The sequence below is a fragment of the Anser brachyrhynchus genome (genome assembly GCF_964034855.1).
Source record: "Anser brachyrhynchus genome assembly, chromosome: 5".
In the NCBI taxonomy this organism is placed as follows: domain Eukaryota; kingdom Metazoa; phylum Chordata; class Aves; order Anseriformes; family Anatidae; genus Anser; species Anser brachyrhynchus.
The window spans coordinates 24,723,249-24,743,609 of record NC_137699.1 but is presented as its reverse complement, the minus strand read 5'-3'; the positions used below and the strand labels follow the sequence as shown (position 1 = coordinate 24,743,609).

General features: G+C 32.9%; 1 protein-coding gene across 7 annotated transcripts in view; it reads left to right on the top strand.

Annotated features, from left to right (window-relative positions):
* Positions 1-20,361, top strand: part of DPH6 (diphthamine biosynthesis 6) — a 196,012-nt gene that overhangs the window by 58,232 nt on the left and 117,419 nt on the right. For all 7 annotated transcript variants that reach the window (XM_080594343.1, XM_080594346.1, XM_080594344.1 and 4 more), the window contains exons 6-8: positions 5,020-5,081; positions 10,565-10,659; positions 17,187-17,274. In XM_080594343.1, coding sequence (XP_080450469.1) covers positions 5,020-5,081; positions 10,565-10,659; positions 17,187-17,274 — 245 coding nt within the window. The remainder of the gene's footprint in view (positions 1-5,019; positions 5,082-10,564; positions 10,660-17,186; positions 17,275-20,361) is intronic.

Genomic DNA, 20,361 nt, shown 5'->3' with positions numbered 1-20,361 from the left:
AGTACTATATCCACACTGGGTAAATTATCCCAATAAAATAGAAGGCGGCACATGATCAAATTGCGTGATTTCTGCTCTTTTATACAATAAATTTAAAGTGTATTCGCCTTAAATCTTTTAGAGGTGGGGCTAATAACCAGTAGGTATTTTCTTTTCTTTGTTTTTATATGAAAATTTTGCAGCTTTTACTTCTTTTTTTTTGATGTTTTGGAAATGGAAATTCAAGGCCTCCATCTCTTTTGCCATTGTTATACAACCTTTCGTGTATGAAAGTTACGATGAAGAATCAACTACAAACCTGTTATTTATTCTGCCAGACAGAAAGTTCACTTCCTTCCCAAGTTTTCATTGAAATAAAAGCTAAATATTATACCAGGAATAATTTACCTCCAGGCAATTTAAGGTGTATATTTACAGTGCATTAGTATCTCTGTGGCAGTTGCATTCCTGCAATATGAAGGGTATCTGACGTTTGTGTATTCCTGCAGAGTAAACCTGCTTTACCAACTAGTAGCTTTTTGGTTTGTGTAGGCTTTTCCTGTTCTATTATAAACATACTCTGATTCTTTGTCATTAAAACAGTACTTAATCCACCTTCATAAAAATCAATATTGTTTACTTAAAGGAAAAAAAGACACTTTAAGTATAGGATTTTACTTTCAAAAGCAGTCTGATAGTCTGTTCCAACTATTAGTGTTAGAGATTGGTGCAGTGTAGCACTCAGGAAAAAAATTATGTACCACAATTTCTTAAAACTAATAATTATATGAATCATTATTTTCTCAACATTTTTACTAACTTGAGGTGAAAATAGGCTTTTTGTATTAAAATACTTTCTTTAAAATCAAGAATATTTTAAAATTATGAACATGTATAAAAACACTTTTTGAGTAAGTTGAGGCTTTAAAATGTATATTTTTGTTAGCCAAATATTATGGCATGAAAAATTGAACTTGATTTCTTTTTTTAGTTGTCATGATAAATGCAAGTAATATCAGGTAGTTATCCTTCAAAGTTAAAGACTGTTACTCTAATATGTGTGAAGAAAGTGAACCATTTAATTCATGGTTTTCTTGTGTAACTTAACACTAACACACAGCACCAGTGGAATGCCTTTTAATAATGTTCTTTGATACATTTTTCTTTCACTACAGAGCAAAGCCCTGAATTTCTGCCCCCATCTGTACATTGCTGTGGTTCTGTTCAGCATTTGTCTTGTGGCTGCGTGCATGAGTTCTGCAACCATTCTTGATAGGTGTAAGAAGGAGTTCTGTTGCTGTCAGTGGATTTATCAGGAATTACAGATGGACTAGACATTACTTTGAAGTGATTATACCATTTGTGCTATCGTGTACTGATTTTGTAATAAAAGGGAGGTGAGAGCACAATTTGTTTTACTGGGTACTGTTAAAAACAGCATTATCAAATCTTTCAAGATGTTTCTTTCATCACATACTGGTCTATCTCAAAGAAATAAAGCCCCACTTGCTTTCGTGACAGCACATAATAAATTGACAGATGTAATTCAGTTGGGGAGCTAAAAAGACATTGAGAATAATGGGGCATAACATTCTAGGGTTAACATTTATTCATAGATGATGCAATTAAATAAAACAGGCATTAACTTCAAGGTCAGTCAGTAAAGTAATAAAAGTGAATATTTTAATTGAATTGTAATTGCTTCTCATTGATACATGCAAGTTAAGTAAAATCGATGTCAGTGCTGCAAATTACAGTTCTCTTCCTAATTAATTTCTTAATTCTACATAGTCATCCAGGCCCTGGACCTTGTTGTTGGTTTATCTACCCATCCAGCTTTCTTTACAGATAGTTTCATGGAGGAGAAGTCTGGAGGATGTAGTTAAATGGAATATACCAGTACTTTACCATACATTGTTTTTCTTTGCACTCTAAATCATTTTAAGAATCTGGATCAATCTACTCCTTCATATAATGAAAAACATGCGAAGGAGAAGTATAGATTTATATTTGTTGTTCTGTAAATATGGTAAAATAATTTATTATAATGATAGTAGCAGTAGACCTATGGCTTTGTCTATACATGCATACCATTATTTGAGATTTGGATATTGATTACTGGTTCTGCAAATTACAGCTTTCATTGGTTCTTGATGCCTTTAGAAGATGGTTTCTATTCATTCACAATACAAACATATTGGAAACTAAAGGAAATTATGTTTTTCAAAAGAAAGATAATCCATCCAAATAGTAGAATACTACTAAGAAGTTGAAAGGGTACCTTGTAGTTTGACAGATTTTCATGTAGGGATAATACTGTAGAGTTTACCCATTTTGCCATACACAGGCAATTTATTTGTATTTCATGTACTATTTGTATAATAGCTTCTTTTTCATTATTATTTTGTATTAATTGGGGGCTAAACAGTAGGCATATTTTTCTTCATATCTAAGAGAAGTTGTGAGAGAATAATATGTTAGTATGTCTGGATTTGTCAACTTCCCTTTCTCACTTGTTTCTAATGTGAGCCCTTAGTTTAAATTTAAAGGAAAACAATTAGCTTTATTAAGGAAAGGGACTGAATTTATAAGAAAAGTAATGATATTAATGGAGAATGTTAATCTAAATTTCTAACGACTAATATAATATGGTATTCGTTACAGAAAATGTGTGTTTAGTTAATACCTGTCCCATTAAAATCAAGGACAATGCTAAGCTGATATTCATTGGAAGATACCACCAGGGTCGCTGGAATTTTTCACTGTAGACCAGATCAGCTTTCACCAAAGCATATACCACAAATGCTTCCGTTCTATTTTTAATGAACTGGTCATGATAGCTACACTTCACGTGGTTCATAGTCATTGTAAATTGAAGAGTATAATCTACCTTGAGTTTCTAAATCAGCATGCATAGATGTAAATTAACTCTGTCCACAGTGGAGAAAAGGTTCTCCAGCTACAGTGAATCATTGCAAGAAGTTTAAAAATAGTAAGCAAGAAAAATAGTACCTGTGAAATGAAGATGTTGAGAGAAGTAGCTGACTACTTTATATATTTATTTTTCAAAGTTAAGAGCATATGTTGTTGATTTTGTAAATCTTTAAAGTGTTCATCCCTAAACTTAGATTGATAAGGTCTCTTCTGTACAGTATTTCTGTATTTTCTTGTGTCTTGTGTGTTGTATTCTGTATTTAGAGTTCTTTATAAATAAGTTTACAGCAAAGAATGGAGGTATGGAATATATATAAGGTTTATGCCAATATAGATGAGGTACATATCAGAAGAATGAGACAAACCAATATCCCATATGGGGTTAGTCAGTGTTTATAACCACATCTGATAATATATATATTTATATATATGCATATGTATATATTTCAAGAATAACATTTTTCTTGAACATTTCCATTATTTGCCTTTTTGTTCCATTATACGGCAGATTAACAAGTATAACCAGATAGAAATATGCATTGTTGGTCTGATGATGCAGTATGGAAAATAGGGGGAGTTTGGAATTTATTGTTTTGAAAAAAAAGTTCTTTTGCTTTTCAGAGCAAAGTAAATCTATTGAAATGAAGATATTTTTGAATTAATTTTCACAAACACCGGTGATCCGTATCTTATATGTGGCAACACAGGTTTTCGTTCTGTTAATAAAGAGCAATAAACCAATAGCAAAAGAAAAAACAGATGGAGAAAAAACTGTCCTCCTTCATTTTATTTATTGAATGGTTTGTAAAGTGTTTTTTCCAGTTAGTAAGGGATTTTTTAATGCACTTTAATGAAATATTTAAAAACTTTATTAATGTTTTGAAATCTCATTCACTCTAACTTGTTTTAGTTTCACAGAAATTTAAACATACCAAGCCCATCACTGTAAAAATTAAAAGGCATATCAGCTATTTGAACTCAGCAAAGACTTTATATAATAGTATACCATACATTTATGTAACAGCTTTCATCATCAATGAGCTAAAGTGCTTTGCAAGGTACATGCTTCAGAAATTGCTTCTAAATGGAGTCATTCTGGTGGCAGTTCTTTGATGATATCCATTATTATATAAAGCATTACAGCAGGAAGAAATAGACAAGCATTGCGATGAGCGCCAGAAAATGGGATCACTGAAAATTTGCCAGTGTACCTTCATTGTCAGAAGTCATCATTCTGTTTTCTTTCTTACTTTGAATGTTAAGACCTTTTGACCACATAGTCTCCAATCTAACTAGGATGTTAATTTGGTTACTGACTGATTGGGATGCGTACTCTTGAAACAGTTTTTCTTGGCCTTTTTTTATCCCAGTACTGATTAACATCAATTATTTGTTTTATTCCTGAGAAGTGACACTGTAACAGCCATGAGCTGGCAAAACTCATAAAGGCAAAAAGCCAAGACAGGAATGCAGAGAGGCAAGTTATTAGAATTGTCAAATGCTAAAAGGGCTTACTTTTTATCTAGGAAAATAAATCAAAATGTAGACCTCTTACAGAATATTTTGTAATACGTCAAAAGGTAAAACATTAAAGGCATTCTGTAAGTAACACACAGATTAAGGGTAACACACACAAAAGAGTTTTTATTACATAAAACATTCTGTGTCCCCTCTAATAATTTATGTATCTCTCTTGCAGGAACTACAAAAAATTAACTAGTATTTTAATTTAATATGTATATAGAAAGGTAACTTCTGCCTTAGGGAGGTTATTTCTGTGTAGTTTATTTATTTATTTATTTATTACTGTGGACCAAGATGTTTACGGGTTATTGAAATTTTGAAGAAAGGAAAATGATAGCTTTTTTAATTGACATGCAGTGCAAAAGATATTGGCCTTATTCTTCACAAATGTGGAAATGACTTGCCCAGAGGGGATGAGAGAATTCTGACAAAGTATGTTTTCCTTAGGATTACACTTATTTTAGATGCAGTAGGATTATTTTCTTCAGGAGATACGTAACATAATGAAAGAAAAAAAAAAAAAACCATAATAGTACTTTTAAAAACATATTTTAACACTTTTTTTTCTTTTTTCACCTCCAGGTTTAGATCCAGATAAGCATCTAGGAAAAACATTGGATCAAATGGAGCCTTATCTTTTGGAGGTATTACTGAAAGAATACGGGCAAAGTTATTTACTTTCTACAACATCACTTTCTAGTTGTAAAATTAACTTGATCAAAAATACTTAGGATCTAATTTCTCAAAATAACTAACCCAAGGTTTATTGTTGTACAGAGAACATTGGCCTCTGACAAAGACTTCCAGTATGAAAAACATTCCTTCTGGAGGTAGTTCACAACTGTTGCCAGAGTCTTTAAAACAGAATAAAGGCAAGAAACTTCAATATTAAGAAAACATTAGCTCGTGTAAATATGATAAAATTAAATAGTTGCATGTAATTTAGATACTTTTACAGTGAAGAATGTATGTGGCAAAATCATAGATGGTACAAAATGTCTCCATCTGAAGGTTTCATATCTTTTTTACACAATCTGACCATGTTAATCACGTACAAAGTCCTCAAAGCAGGAAAATGGTTCTAGGTGGAGCTGATAATTTTTCTTAAAGATAAGTTATATAACTGGGAACAAAAAAAACAGATTTTGTAAGTCTCTTTTGGATTTGAGGTAGAAGCATCAAACATTGAGCTAAGTACAATTTGAGAACAATTGACCTGAAAATGTGTTTTTGTATGTTGTTTTGTGACAGAGTTTACTGATTTCTTGTCCCACAAGACAGTTAACAACCCGCAACTCTTTGTGTTTAGCTATTTACAGAGTTCTGCTGTAAACTTTATTTGCTTAAACCATCTAAATTTGCACAAAACAATTCCTAAAAATACTTCTTGTTGTTAATCTGGTTAGCTACAATTCATAAGTATAATTCTGGTTAGTATGTCTTCATAAGTAATTTTTCTGGAACAATTAAAAGCATGCTAAACTGTTGCAAAAGAGAAGGGAAAATTAATTAGAATGTTTGGAACCATAAAAATCTCCTCTGCTGCTAAAAATAGTGAAGTTTAGTAGGAATTATACCTTGATTTTAACTTAATTTTCTTAGTCATTTATATAGCTTGAGGCAGAAGGATAGATAATTGGTACATGGCAAAGCTAATTATGAAGAATGAATGTTCACGACACTCAGATTGTCTTACTTTTTTTCCATTTGATCATTCACTTTAAAAAAGAAAGCCATAAATTAAGAAATCCCAAAGTACTCAGATTCTTCCTGATATTTGGCTAAATTGAACTGATTATTAGTTGATTTTATTGAAATTCTTACTGTCATGATTTAAGACTTCTCAAAGGCCACCTTTGTAGTTTTTATATTTTATTGATATGGTAATAACTAGAACAACAACTATCTTAAGGTGTAGAATCATAGAACAGTTTGGTAGAATGGTTAAACGTAATAGAACATTCTGACCCTATTTGTAACTGGTTGTCAAGTTATTGTAGGGGGAGAATGCATTGCTGATATTTGTTCATGTAACTTTTTTCTGTATGTATGCATGCTATGACAGTTAAAGTAAGTGCAAACATTGTTTTTACTGGATACTTATCCAGTAAAGGCCTAATAAAATCAAATCATTAACTATAGACTGTAGAGAAAAGCTTAGGTTAATGATTTGAAATATTCTTTCACAACCCAGTGAAGTCATCAACACCAGAAATTCTGGTAGACAGTGGGATTTTCTTCTGTGTTCTCTTAAAATCATATTAGATGTCGATAAAGTAGTTTTATATTCAGAAGGGTGTAGGATTTTTCCTTATAGCATTTTTGCTAGTGTGGCTTGCAAGTTTGTGAGAATTTCTGCTGTTCTGGTTAAAAGGAATTTAAATAGTGTTTTACATGTTCTCGAGTTTTGTTGAAAGCCAGTTTATATGTTCGTTACTTCAGTGACCAGAAAAATGCCTCTGTTGAGTATAACAGGGTCTTTGGTATACAACTGTAACATGTTCTGTTTCAAGTCATGCATCTTATTTTGATCTGGGATTGTATGGAAACATCCTTCTTTACATTTTAGTATGTGAAAGTTAAGGTTCCACTTCTCTGTTACTAAGATCAGGAATTGAGACTGCATGATATAAACTTATTTTATTCTAAAAGGTTACCTTAAGAAACTAACAATAAAATCAAAATCAATTTATATCACTTTATAATTTGTCTGTTAGGCATACAGGAAATAAGCATGAAGTAGCTATTTCATTTGAGCCGTTATAAAACAAGTGTCAATGTTAATTGAAAGGGTGGGGAGGGGAAACTCTGCTTTCATCCACTGAATTATTTAACTTTGGAAAAAATACATAGTCGCTTAAATTTCTGGTCTTCTGATTGTATTGAGTGGGAAAAACTTTGAATTAATTTTGCATTTTTTTTTTCTGACTATATAGAGGAGGTTTGAGTACAACCCATACTTTTTTCAGGGGTGAATTTTACTGGCTCAGAACAGTGACAATGAAAGTTCTTGAAATAATTTTTTTCTAAATTACTGGTCTTTGATTAATTATTGATGAATGGTTGCAACATAATTACTAAATTACTGTCTTGTTCCATGTACCACTGTTTCCCGTATACCAGGAGCTGTAGGTTTTACACTAAAGAATTTATTGGCAACCTGCCAAATCTGAGAGACTGCTTACAGACTCCTTGAAATTCATCAATAGAATGTTAAATGTATATTATGGTAATATTTGTCTGTACTTCTGTCCCTAGTAATAGACAGTAAGAAATTGTTTAGTCATCTGTGTGCTTGCCTTAGAAGTTGATGAGTACTTCTTGATGTAAAGAACATTCTGTAATTACAGAGAATTTACTAGCTGTTACAATTTCTGTCTGGGGAAAAAAGTTTTCACTTGAAACAAGAAGCACTAGCATTCAGATATTCTATCTTTGATTATTTAACATCAGTGAGAAAGTCAACTTTACTCCTGTTTCATTTCCAAGGTCAGAAAAGACTATTCATTGGGTAATATTTGGGCTTACACCTTGTGTATTTGAGTTAAGATGAATTTTGAGTAGTGTAGAAATTGTTTTCATTGTATAATTCTTTCAGATTTCAAATTGGACTTGCATTTTTAGTTATGTAATTTTTAAATTTCTGGCTTATCTGAACTAAAAGGCAGATCTAGCATCACAAAATAGAGATTAGTCTAAGTTGTTGTATCATTATGAATGTACTATCCAACTTGCAAAAGAGAATATATTAGTTTCTGAAAAATGTAAATAAATGATTAAAAGGCTAAGTTCTGATGTCGTTGATGACATCTTTAAAATACTGCTTGCTTCTTTAGAAAATGAACATTAGGGATCTTTCTATGAGCTGCTGAATATCCTCAGCTCCTGTTGACAGTGGCAAGTGAAAATCCTTTAGCATCTTGTGTGATTGGCGTCAAGCATGATCTTAAAGTCAGTGACATTGAGAAAAGGGATTTCCCACAACAAAGACAGGAAAGAGTCTCGCATCTTTTGAGTATTTGATGTTAAATAGGCAATAATTATTCTAGGCTCTGAGGTTTACAAGCAAACCTGCCAATTTTAAAAATGGCTTGTAAACAGTCATTTCTTGCGTTCCCTGTGGAAAAGGTTACTGGTAGAAAGATCTTGTCCAGTTTTCTCTTTCATTTTACCTAAGAGTTTTGTTTATTTCTGTTGTTGTTGTTTTTGTTCTTTTTTTTTTCCCTGGCAGTGGAAGCTACAAAAAGAAGAATAAAAGGTTTTGACTAACTGTTTTGTAGATTGTCCATTCTTATTGCATCAACATTAATTATTCTTGATATATTTGTCCTATAGAAATTTTTTTGCCACTGTTGACAGATGTTCTCTCTTATGCCAGGAGTGTAATTTTTTAATGAGCACTTGATTAAAGGTTTTCTCCTGTTACTTTCCTTTAAATGAAAATGTGAAAGGGAAATGAATAATATCTCAGATAACAATACATTCAAAACATTATCTAATATATGTTACAAAAGAGATTGAGATTTTTCCAACAGAAGGTCACATAGAGTATTACTTAGGTATTGTCTTCTTAGAGCATTTATACTTTCCTTCAAAATAAAAGTTGAAGAGGACTCAGGCCTTTTGTTTATTTTTTTAAATTTAAAATTTGGTCTTTAATTGTATGACAAAAAGTTTCACGTATTTCTATCTTGTCTCTCATGCTTTTGATTTTTTTTTTTAGCTAAGGTGATGGCTGAAGCTGTAAATATTCTTCAAATTTTTAAAAGAAAAACCTTTGGAAAAACTCTAGAGTATAGTAACACGATCTATACATTCAATTTCAACACTAAAAATATGGTATCATTTGAATATATCAAATGGGCTTGCTACACAAATGTTCTGATAACCATATAAAGAATTGAACCTACAACATAAAATTAACAGTCTCTTATTTACCTAAAAATAGACAAACAAGAGATGTTGGATTATTGTAAAGCCCCCAGTCAGACTTTTTCCAACCATGTCCTCCTACATGTGGTGGAGAACAGTGTTGCTACTTCAACTGCAAAAGCATCATATATGGGCATCTGTTCCTCTAAGGGAAAGCATAAGGGGATTAAATAAATATTCCCAATAATGACAGTGGTGTTAGCAATTGGGTTGAGGACTGCAGTTTAGGTAGCCATGAGCTAATGCTTTCTTTGTGTGAAAAAACCTGGACAGGACTTGTTTTGAAGCAGCTACTGCTGGAACACTTTACGAGATGATACAATCTGCTGATCAGAAAAGGAATTTCTTCTGCAGAAAAAGGGAGGGTGCTGCCATGCTCAGGGCATGGTGCAGGTGCTTCATTACTACCTATTGGTACAACACATTAATGTAGAATTACAGAGAAAACGATACAGCAGTTGTGCACTCAACTCAAGCAAAAGAACTTTGGGTCATGCTCTACAGCCACTCATTTACAGAGCACTGAATAATTAAACTAGTCACGTCTCTTATTTTGAATTTATTGGATAATGTAATTATGTGTTTTAGTGGGATATCAAGATCTTCAGGAATATTTATAAATTTATATGCTGACAGTGTATTCAGTACAATTTGGGAAGGAAATAACATATTGCTACTTCTTTAGGTTTTGCTTTAGCTTTTCACTATTGACTTAGAAAACATGTTGATTCTCTTTGTTAGAATATTGGGGAATAGTGGATATTTACGAAAATATAGAATCAATTGTTGAATCTGTTGCCAACAATAATATTTGTTGTATACGTCTGTATAAAGTGTTACATCTTATATTGGTTTATAGTACAAGTTTCTCACAGAAGTGAACTATCTATGCTAAAGAGAGAGAAACAAATTTGGGTGTCTGAACAACCTTTCCTGTCTACTGTGGAAGAATTACTAGGATTTCATTTGTTTATCTGAACATTATAGTGCCAGTTCTACTTAAATATAACACATTGGTAATTCTTAGATCATTGTGATGGGCCATACAAAGAAGTCAAGAACCCTCTATGTGATATTTGATTTTTTTTTCAGCCCTCTAATGAGTGGTCTTTTAGAAAGTACACACTGAAATTTTATGCAAAATATATATTTAATAGAATAATGCTTACATATTTAAATTTCCCTTTTGTGTTAGCTTTCTGAGAAATACGGAGTCCATGTTTGCGGAGAAGGTGGAGAATATGAAACATTCACTCTGGACTGCCCTCTGTTTAAGAAGAAAATTGTTGTGTAAGGAACAGTTTCTTCCATTTCCTTATATTAAAGCAATGGGAACATATTCACATTTAGCTGGAGGCAACTTTTGTTGGCAGAGGTAAAACATGTCCTCTAAGTTCACAAACACTCACTTTGTTTAACACTGGCAAAGTCTTCTGAAAACCTAAATCAATACCTGACAAGACGAGGCCTTCATAGAAAGCTATAAACTTTTTAGACATTTGCACTTTTCGTTTACTTGCTGATTATGGCCTGCAGTAAAAATGGTACCTACACACTGACACTTTTATCCTTTCATGAAGTGCGAATTGCCTGTAATATTTATCTTTCATTACAGCTACATTTGATAAACTGCCACATCAGTAGCCTGTGGGTTCCATTAACTGTGTGTGTGCGCGCGTGTGTGCAGGTGGGCATGTGTAAGTTTAGCAGCTTAGAATGATCAACACGTTTCTTCAATTATTAGAGGATATTTTGAAAACAAACTTTGGTGAATCCATCTAACTTGCACTCTAAGTAGCTTATTCCTTCGACATAAATTGCTAAAATCTGTGTAGTGGGATATGGTTAGATGAGACTTGATGTAAGTTTCTTGTTAGACTGTTAAATAGCTAAGGTGAGCTTTGAGAGAGATGTTTTGATTGCTGTTCCTTTTCTTAGCCAAGCAAACAGAATAATAATCATGTATTCGGTGATGATCATCTTAGGAAAGGTCAAAATTGTAGAGAATATGGACATGGTTAAGGCTTTCATGTTGAAGACCTGTTTGTTTAATTTTTCCATAGCGATGGGTTCTATCTATACATGGAGTAGAAAACTAAGAGCTGTTCAACTTTGTTTCATTACATGGCATTTGGGAGAGAAAAAACAATATACAAAATGGGCAAAGGGATAGAAGCTAGTCTAGTAGATGTCTGCTGAACTATTGGATGACTGGAAGATAAGTCCTCTGTAGTCAGCTAAACTAGATAATTCGAGCCTGGAGATATCTCCGTGCAGGAAAGCTATGGAATTCTTTAATAAGAGGAAAATTCAGAAAGTAAGAATGTAGAATCCTTAAACTGGATTTAAGTTTATGGATGGAGTTGTGGATCTAGGAAGTGAGACTTTTGAGGAAGATTGTCTGAGGGGAATTAGTCCTAGGTAGAAGCAGTAGTTTGTGAACTAACCTTCTAATTGGTAGGAGTTGGAAAGTTAAGCAGGAGGGTAGAATAAAGCGTGTGTGATGCTTAAGTATGCATTATGACAAATAAACAGTGGGAAGAACTAGGACAAAACAACACAATATACACTCAGATTGAAGCAGTTTGGTCTCTTTCTAGGAAAAGAAAAATAATGCAAAATCTTTGCTAGTGCAAGATTCATTTTTCCGTTTAAGGTCTGATATGATTTCTATTAAATTGACAAATTCTCATGAATTCCAGTAGGTGTCAGAGGCAGAATTTTGCTAAAGGTTTTTTTTTTTTTTAAAAAAAAAAAAAAGGGAGTAAAACTACCCATTACCAGGCAATTGTGGCCTGTTCAGCATTTGTATTACAAGAGTTGCAATAAAAAGTATACTTCAGAAGAAAGGTAGCTAGGTTTTAACTGATGGATGAAATATGCTTCTATAAGTTTTTGGACTTAAATGTGTTTGGCTTATCATTTACATTTGTACTATTTATTTGGGGGTTTATGCTACAGATTAAATCTGGGAGTTCCATTGGAATAAGATGCATAATTCACCAGTGCTCCTTTGGAAAGCTCTCTTCGCATACACGCGATGGATTTTTAGCATACATAACACATTACATAGAAAACTGTAAAGTCTCGAGAAATTTTTGGTTGGTGTTGTGTGGGGAGAGAGAACATTTTTTATCCTGCCATCAGGTCCTACAGGAAATGTATTTGCAAAGAGTTTGAGAACATGTTTAGGAAAGCACATTGTGCCCTTGGTTTGGGATCAGCCAAATACCAGTTTAAGTAAGAATATCTTAATATATATTCTGACTGTATTTCTGGCTGTCAGTGGTTTAATGAGCCATTCAGACAACTGAATAGTTGGAATAGCTAAAACAGAGGCTGAGTTGTCCTTATTCCTATTGGCCACACTCCAAATAATAACAAAAGTTAACAATAAATGCACAAAAATGCAGGAAAAGACAAGTATATAAATCAGTGTTTGTTTAATAATAAATATAAACACAGTAGGCTGTTAAACAGCTACTCAAGCTAGTTCTAAATATACATTTCTGTAATGGAAACTGAATAGCTATGCTAACATTGTGTCTCTCAGGTGTAATTAGCCCTGCTTAGCTCTTCTACTACTTTGTCATAAAGGCATACCTTTTGAGGGGGACATTTGTGTGAAAATCTATTACTTTATGAGCTTTTGCACTGAAAATATTTGTAGTTTCTTCTTCATTAAATAAGTTATTTATAATAATGTTATTTTGTACTTTTTATTCTTGTTTTTCATGCACACTGTGTGAAGCTAAACAGACTATGTTGTTGGTTATGCTGGTACAGTTTCCAGATGTTTAGATAACCGTGATTGTGGTATATATCCTGATACTTTTTTGAAGCATAAATGGAATTGTAAGAATTACAAGCTAGAGGTTGAAACCTGTACAGATTTTTCAAGGTCCTAAATTCCTTGGAAACTTTTCACTAGAGAAAGTTTCTATGGAAGATATTGGAGATAATTCTTTCCTGTATAATAGGTATAGTGGGTTAATCTTGGCTGGCTGCCAGGTGCCCACCAAGGCACCTTTACTCTCTACCTCTTCAGTCAGACAGGGCAAGAAAATGCAGTTAAAGAGCGTGTGGGTCGAGATAAAGACAGGGAGATGACTTACCCAATACCATCATGGGCAAAACAGACTTGACTTGGGGGAAATTAATGGACTGCTCCAATGCGGGACCCCATGGCCTGCAGCTCTTGCCAGGAGCCTGCTCCTGCATGGGCTCTCCCCAGGTGGCAGCTTCTTTCAGGACACGTCCACCTGCTGCAGCACTGTGTCTTCCTTCACAGGCTGCAGCAAGGATATTTGTTCCAACATGGTCCTTCATGGGCTGCAAGGAGACAATCTGCATCACCATGGTCCTCTCCACAAGCTACAGAGGAATCTGTGCGCCAGCATCTGGAGCATCTTCTTCTTCACTGACCTTGGTGTCTGCAGGGTTGTTTCTCGCATATTTTTTTCTTAATTCCCCCCTCTCACAACTGCTGTGCAGCATGTGTTGTTTTTTTGTTTTTTTTTTTTTAACCTTTCTTAACCTTGCCACATAAACCTAGTAAAAGAGGAGAAAATATGCCTGTCGTTTATAAAACTACTTTTGGGTAGCATTTTCACTGGTTGCTGCTTTTGTCACATGAGACTTGTGACTAAATATATTTCTACAGTGTCATCTTTGAAAAAGGAAGTCTAGACCAAGGAAGAAAAAATATAACCTTGATGTGTTACTTATGGAGAAGTGGGAGTCTCTTTAATGTAAGAGCATATGATTAAATTTGCATTTGAATATTATATTGAATTCTTGCCATTCCATTCAATCTTCATTAAAAAAATACACCTCACAAACCGAGCATGCCAAATTGCACGAAATAATTGAAAATAAACAAGATTTAGCATTAAAAAATAAATAAATAAATCTTACAATCAGAGTAGTCAACCAAGAGTCAAACGTGTTTTATCTGGTTTTACCAGATTGTTGTAATCCAGTTGTCAGCTTTCTTATACTCAACATTTAAGACGTACCAATCATTTCCTGTCTGGTATTTATAGTGCAATTGATTGACACCTCTGCAAATCACAGAGATATGGTCCTCATCTATGTGAATGCCACCTAATATTTACCCTTATGATAAAGGCCCATTTATATTTATGGAACACAAAGTGTTTTATTTTTATATTTTTTAAGTTAAATTGACATATTGAAAATATTTTGGAAGTATAATTTTACATTGATAAATTTTATCATTAGCTTTGTGTTTAGGTTTAAAGTTCTAGGTTAGGAGTCAATACTAAATCTCAAAATAAGAGGAAAACCAAAAAGACTTGCTCTAACTTGTCATATTTGTCCTCTGAAAATATTTCTGACTGTTTTAAAGTAATCAGATATTTCCCGGGTCTTCAAGAAGTTTTGAGGGATCAGATGATTATGATTTTTAAACTAGATCATTTAGAAAGTTTTTCAAACTACTTTTCCTTGCTTTCAAAAGTCTTCTGAAAATATTTATCAATAAAATTCCTGTGTTTCTGTCATAATGTAATTACATTCCTAATGAAATTTCAGACTTTCAGCATTATGTGGCCTATATGGCCATATAATTGTCATGGTCTCTCTAGTGACTATTTTTCATTTTAAGCTCTGCTGTTCATAGATTCATGTGTTTTTTTCTCATTTTTTTTCTTTCTTGTTTTGTTTTGTGTTAGTTCGTTTGTTTGTTGTTAGTTTATTTTACCGTTTCCTAAACTGGACATAACATCTAAGTTCAGGACTTCCTGTCTTTTTTGAATTGGTGACTTATCATTGAAAACAAAACTGTTCTAGTTTCCACCTCTATTACATTTAGTATTGAAAAACATTTTGTTAGAACTTTATTAGTTAGAACAATGATGTATGTTCTGAAAGGCTGACAGAAAATGAAGTGATTGAAGACAAGTATCTTAGCTGACACATATCGTAATACTATTTTCAACACCACATATTCTATCTATTTTGACCCATCAGTTGAGAAATACTGATGTATTAAACCAGACGTCTACTATGGTGTCATCAAAGATCAACATGTTAGCTATATGTCATAGCAATGTATTTCATACCTAGAAGAAATATTCGTGATGTCTTACTATTTACAATACTTGAACAACGAATAAAAGTGCTAAAAAATTCTGAAGTTATTGAACATACAATGTAGGTATCAATGTATACCTGTGTATCAGTACAGCATGCATACTGCTGTACTGCTAAATTGGGATTACAAGTAGTACAAGTAGTAAGTACTGCTTCTTTTACTTTGGAATTAAGTATTTTTAAAATGTTACTAGGTGTTTAAATTAAACAGATATGCAATGAATAACCCTAAAATTTTGCTTTTCCTTTTGGAAGTAAGCTTTTCTGTTAATCTAAAGTATCTAATGCATCACAAAAAGTACCAGAATTCCCAATTGCTGTTGCTTCTTTCAATGTCAAGCAGCAAGTATTTACTGAGAATATCCTCAGACAGTGAAGACAGCCAGGTAACAGGTATCACTGCAGTCTTGATGTCTGATTTCTAACATTGTTTTCCCATACTAAAGATTTCCAAACTGATTTTCCACCCATTTACAGTATTTCTGTTAAAAGATACCATGATCGTTTGAAAAGAATTACTTTAATCTTAAAGAACGATCTTTATGGAAATTTAAAAGAATACGTAATCTTTTGTCTTTAAAATCTTGATGATAACTCTCAGGACTGAAGCTGGAGACCTGATTATCAAAAAATTACTTAAAATCATATTAAAAGAGAAGCAGAGTTTCTTATGATAGAGGTATTTATTGTTATTGTGCAATATACTGATGGTGATTATCTCAAGGAGGTTTTTATTCTAAATCTTAAGCCACATTTTAAAAATCAGATATTTCTGTTAATTTTACACTTTCATTAAGTCAGTGGAATCTGGCCAAGACTTCAACTGTTTCCAGTTTGCATGGTTTTTGCATGTGTCATTACTTGAGAGGAGCTAGGCTTGGGGATTCCAAACAGAATTTCATTGTATACTGTGAGGGTATCAAGGGCATTGTGGTTTCAGGAAAATTATCTGCATGTCCTTAGCCTTGCTTATAACAATTTTCAGGTTTTCTTTTAATGCATCTAAGTTTCCTTTATGTTTTCTTTGAATTTCTCACCTTCTGATGTTTGTTTCCTAGAGCTACCTTTTGCTTAAGCAGTAAAACCATGCAGATGGATATAACAGATACTGCCTCTTCTGAATGAAAGTGTGACAGATTGCGTCTGTAAAAATGAAAACTACAATTAACTAATTTGAATCAGCACACAGGAAGTTTATCATTGTTACCAACACATTTGGCATTAAAAAGTTGTGTCTAGTAGTCTTCAGTATCAGATGCAAGATGGTCAAATCAGTCAGTTTCTCAGCGTGAAATATTGTATGGTGTTAATACTTCAAGAACTGGTCCCTGGAGAATCACTTCAGGAAAAAAAAGACTTTTAAAAAAATCTGTTGATGAAATGAAAAGATTGCTTTACATATTAGTCTCTGGAATGCAAAACAGAATGTCAGTTATGATTGCAAAAGCTACAGCTAGCTAAATCTCTCAGTACTGGTCTGGAAGTACGAGTTACTCCTTTTCAAAATTAGTAAAGATACTGTGTTGTTGAACAATGTGACTTTATATGTCAAACTTGTTTTCTTAACTGTTATTAAAAAAAAACAGAATGAACTAATAGATAATGAGTTACTTTGAAGTCTGTTATACAGTAACTAAACATTGACAGTTTAAATGTAAATTTATACATTAATATATGATGCTAATAATTTTGTATTTCAGAGATTCAGCAAAGGTGGTTGTGCATTCAGCTGATGCATTCGCACCTGTGGCCTACCTTCATTTTTTAAAATTGCACCTGGAAAATAAGGCAAGTAGATTCCAAATGTCATCTCCCTTTAAAGCTATATGTATTTTTTTTGTTGTTGTTTTGTCACAATTTGGAGTTAAGCTGCGTATTCTCATGCATGTGTACTTTGAAATAACTTAGTAAATATTTAGTTGAATTTCTGAATTTGCCATAAGAAAAGCTCAACACAAATGCTTCCTTGTGTCAAACGAATGAAACTAGTGTATTTGTGTAGCATTTTTCATCTTGAAACCTCAAGTTGCTTAGTCAACATGGTGCAGTCAAGCAGATATGTAACCTGTGTCATACAGCTAGCCACACTGTGGAACACAGCTCTATTAGTAAACTGTATGAACAATGTTGACTTGCTGGGAGGTGGTACTCTTTATGCTGTTTTTGATGCAAAGTGACTGATTTTAAAACCTTCTGGCCCACAAGTGGTTGAGTTTAAAAAACAAATAAACTGGATGGTCATTTAATTTTTTCCATATGAAATATACATCTAATGAATGACTCTAAATCACGTAGAGAATATATCCTTATCAAAGAGCTTAAGAGAATTCTTAGTAGTTCACTGGGATTCGCTCTTTTAGCTTCTGATTCCATGGAAGCAGAACAGGAATAAGAACTCTAGTGGCTTAAATATTACAAACTTTTATGTGAGATAAGAAGGTCAAATAAGTTATTTTTCCTATTTTCTGTTGTTGTTGTTGGAAAGAATGTCTCATGATACTCCTGCCGCTGTTGCAGTCATCTCTTTACAGGTCTTCCTATTTCTTTCTACACTTTGGTGATCACTGAATCTCTTCTAGGTTCAAGGATTGTTATAAAATGTTATTACACGGTTGTTTTACATCTCATCTGCCTTGAGCAACTACATTTTCTTATTTTTTTTCAATATCTTATACACTTTTTATCTCTTTTTTTAAATCTTTCCAAACAGATACAATATCTGCGTTATTTTTTTTCCATGATGACCTCATTCTTGCCATGTAAAGTAAATTGTATTTCACCCTGTCCATCTAGTTTGTGATTTCTTTAAAATATTCATGTAGGAGAGCGTGGATGTTAACTAACTATGTGAGGCAAACTCATATAGTCTGAATAAGAGAAAATTGGTGGTGGGGGTATGGTGGGGACTAGTGATAATATATTAATATTTCTTTGAGGGCACTGACTTTATTGCTCATGGCAAACTTGACGCTAACATACACCATACATCTCAGCAATGTGACAGGCTAGGGAAAATGAAAAACACAAAGCTTTATATAAATCAGGCAAAAGTCATATTAAAATGCATAACATTTTATAAGAGAATCAAGATTTTACTTTTATCTGTTCAGAAGCTGTTTTCTCCTTCTTATGTAGATGTTTTAGATTTGGTTAAATGCTCACAGTTTCAGGTAGCATTGTAGTAAATCATATTTCAAATTCATTGTAGACAAAGCTGTCACATTCCCTAAGAGGTAGGGTTTACAGAGGCATGCCCTGGATTTTGGTATATAAACTAATGTCTTGTAGAGTTAAAAGGAAAATAGTCTGTTTTATGCCATGGTTGTCTCACAAGGAAAAGCATTAGAAAGTTTTGACTATAGATTAATTTATTTTATGTCATGATAAAATAAGCTGGGTTTTCAAGAAACTATGAATATGGAGAACCAGTCAATCTGTCAGAGCATAGCATGTTATGAAGTTAGCACAGTTTAACTGAGTAATGATAGAGAGGCCTTCAAAAATGTAGTACTGTAGGCCTGTAGCACTGTACTTTTTCTCACTGTTTTGTGCTTACAAGTTCTATGAAAAAAAATATCAGTACTTGAAAGCCAATAACATATCACTGCAGGGAAAAAAACTCTATTTTAGGAGGAGAACTAATTTTCATTTCAGGCTTTTAAGGGATTACTGAAAATTGGGCAAAATACTCCATTATGAGCAGCGTATAAAAGTGGCCACTCATATAAGCTCTTTGTAGAAACCATTAATAGTCTGCACAGTGATGTGTATGTAATTCTAATAAGTATTATGATATCAGTTTTGTTATCATTTCAACTGATATATACATATTTTTAACTTTTATTCTATTCTATTTCTGACTTTTATTCTATCTTAGTTATGTTCTACAAGTGTTAGTTTTACATTCTTTAAATTTACTTTATAATGGTTATGCAATTATAGCTAGTGTACCTTAGTCTCTGCTGTCTTTCCTCCTCTATAATGCATTTTCTTCAGATAAATCTCTTCATGTTTAACTACAAAGCCTGGGTAGAAATTTGTTTTAGATTGTTTCTGGCAGCAAAATGAGCCCTTGTGCCTGGGGGGAAATAACATTTTACTCACTGTTCTGGTTTAATACATTACTGTGCAACTTCAAGATGTATTTTTGCATAATAATTCAAGCTCTCTTTTTATGCCTCCTTCTTTCTTTCATTATTAGTGATACAGAAAAGACTAAAGAGATAATCAAACGTATGATTTTATTACTAGAACATTATTAGAAGTTTGGTTAAAAAAAAATGGAATAAGAAAACTTTTTTTCATAGGTATTCTTCAAAAACATTGAGAATAAATAGTGCAAATAAAACACACATGCTGAAAATTCATGGTTGCCTCATTTACTACATTGTAAAAAAAACAAGGTCACTGCTGTGATATACATAATACACATATCTAGTTTCATTGCAATTTTACTTGGCCAGTATGACTGTGACTTTTGCACATTTAAATTGTAAGATGTTTTTTGCTGAGTGGGAAGCAATTTCTGAAGCATTTTCCAGTATTTTTTTAAATCAAATGTATCAGCTTTTGTATTCAATACACGTTTAATTTTTATATTTCCAATTAAGGTAAAATATAACTGTTTAGAAGTGCAACAATTATTTTTTTTTTTCATTTTACATTGCCAGCAAAATGAACTTGCAAAACATTTGTATTTTCCCCATATTATACTGTTCTGTTACTGTGTTTAGCTGTATTGGCTTTTAAATGATCGGAAACAGAAATGAAAGCTGCTGGAGCTTCTGCTGATTTGATAATTATTTCTGAGCATACTTCTGATACCAGTAGTGAACATATTAGCTATCATTCATGTTCTAAGATTTGCTCTTGCCC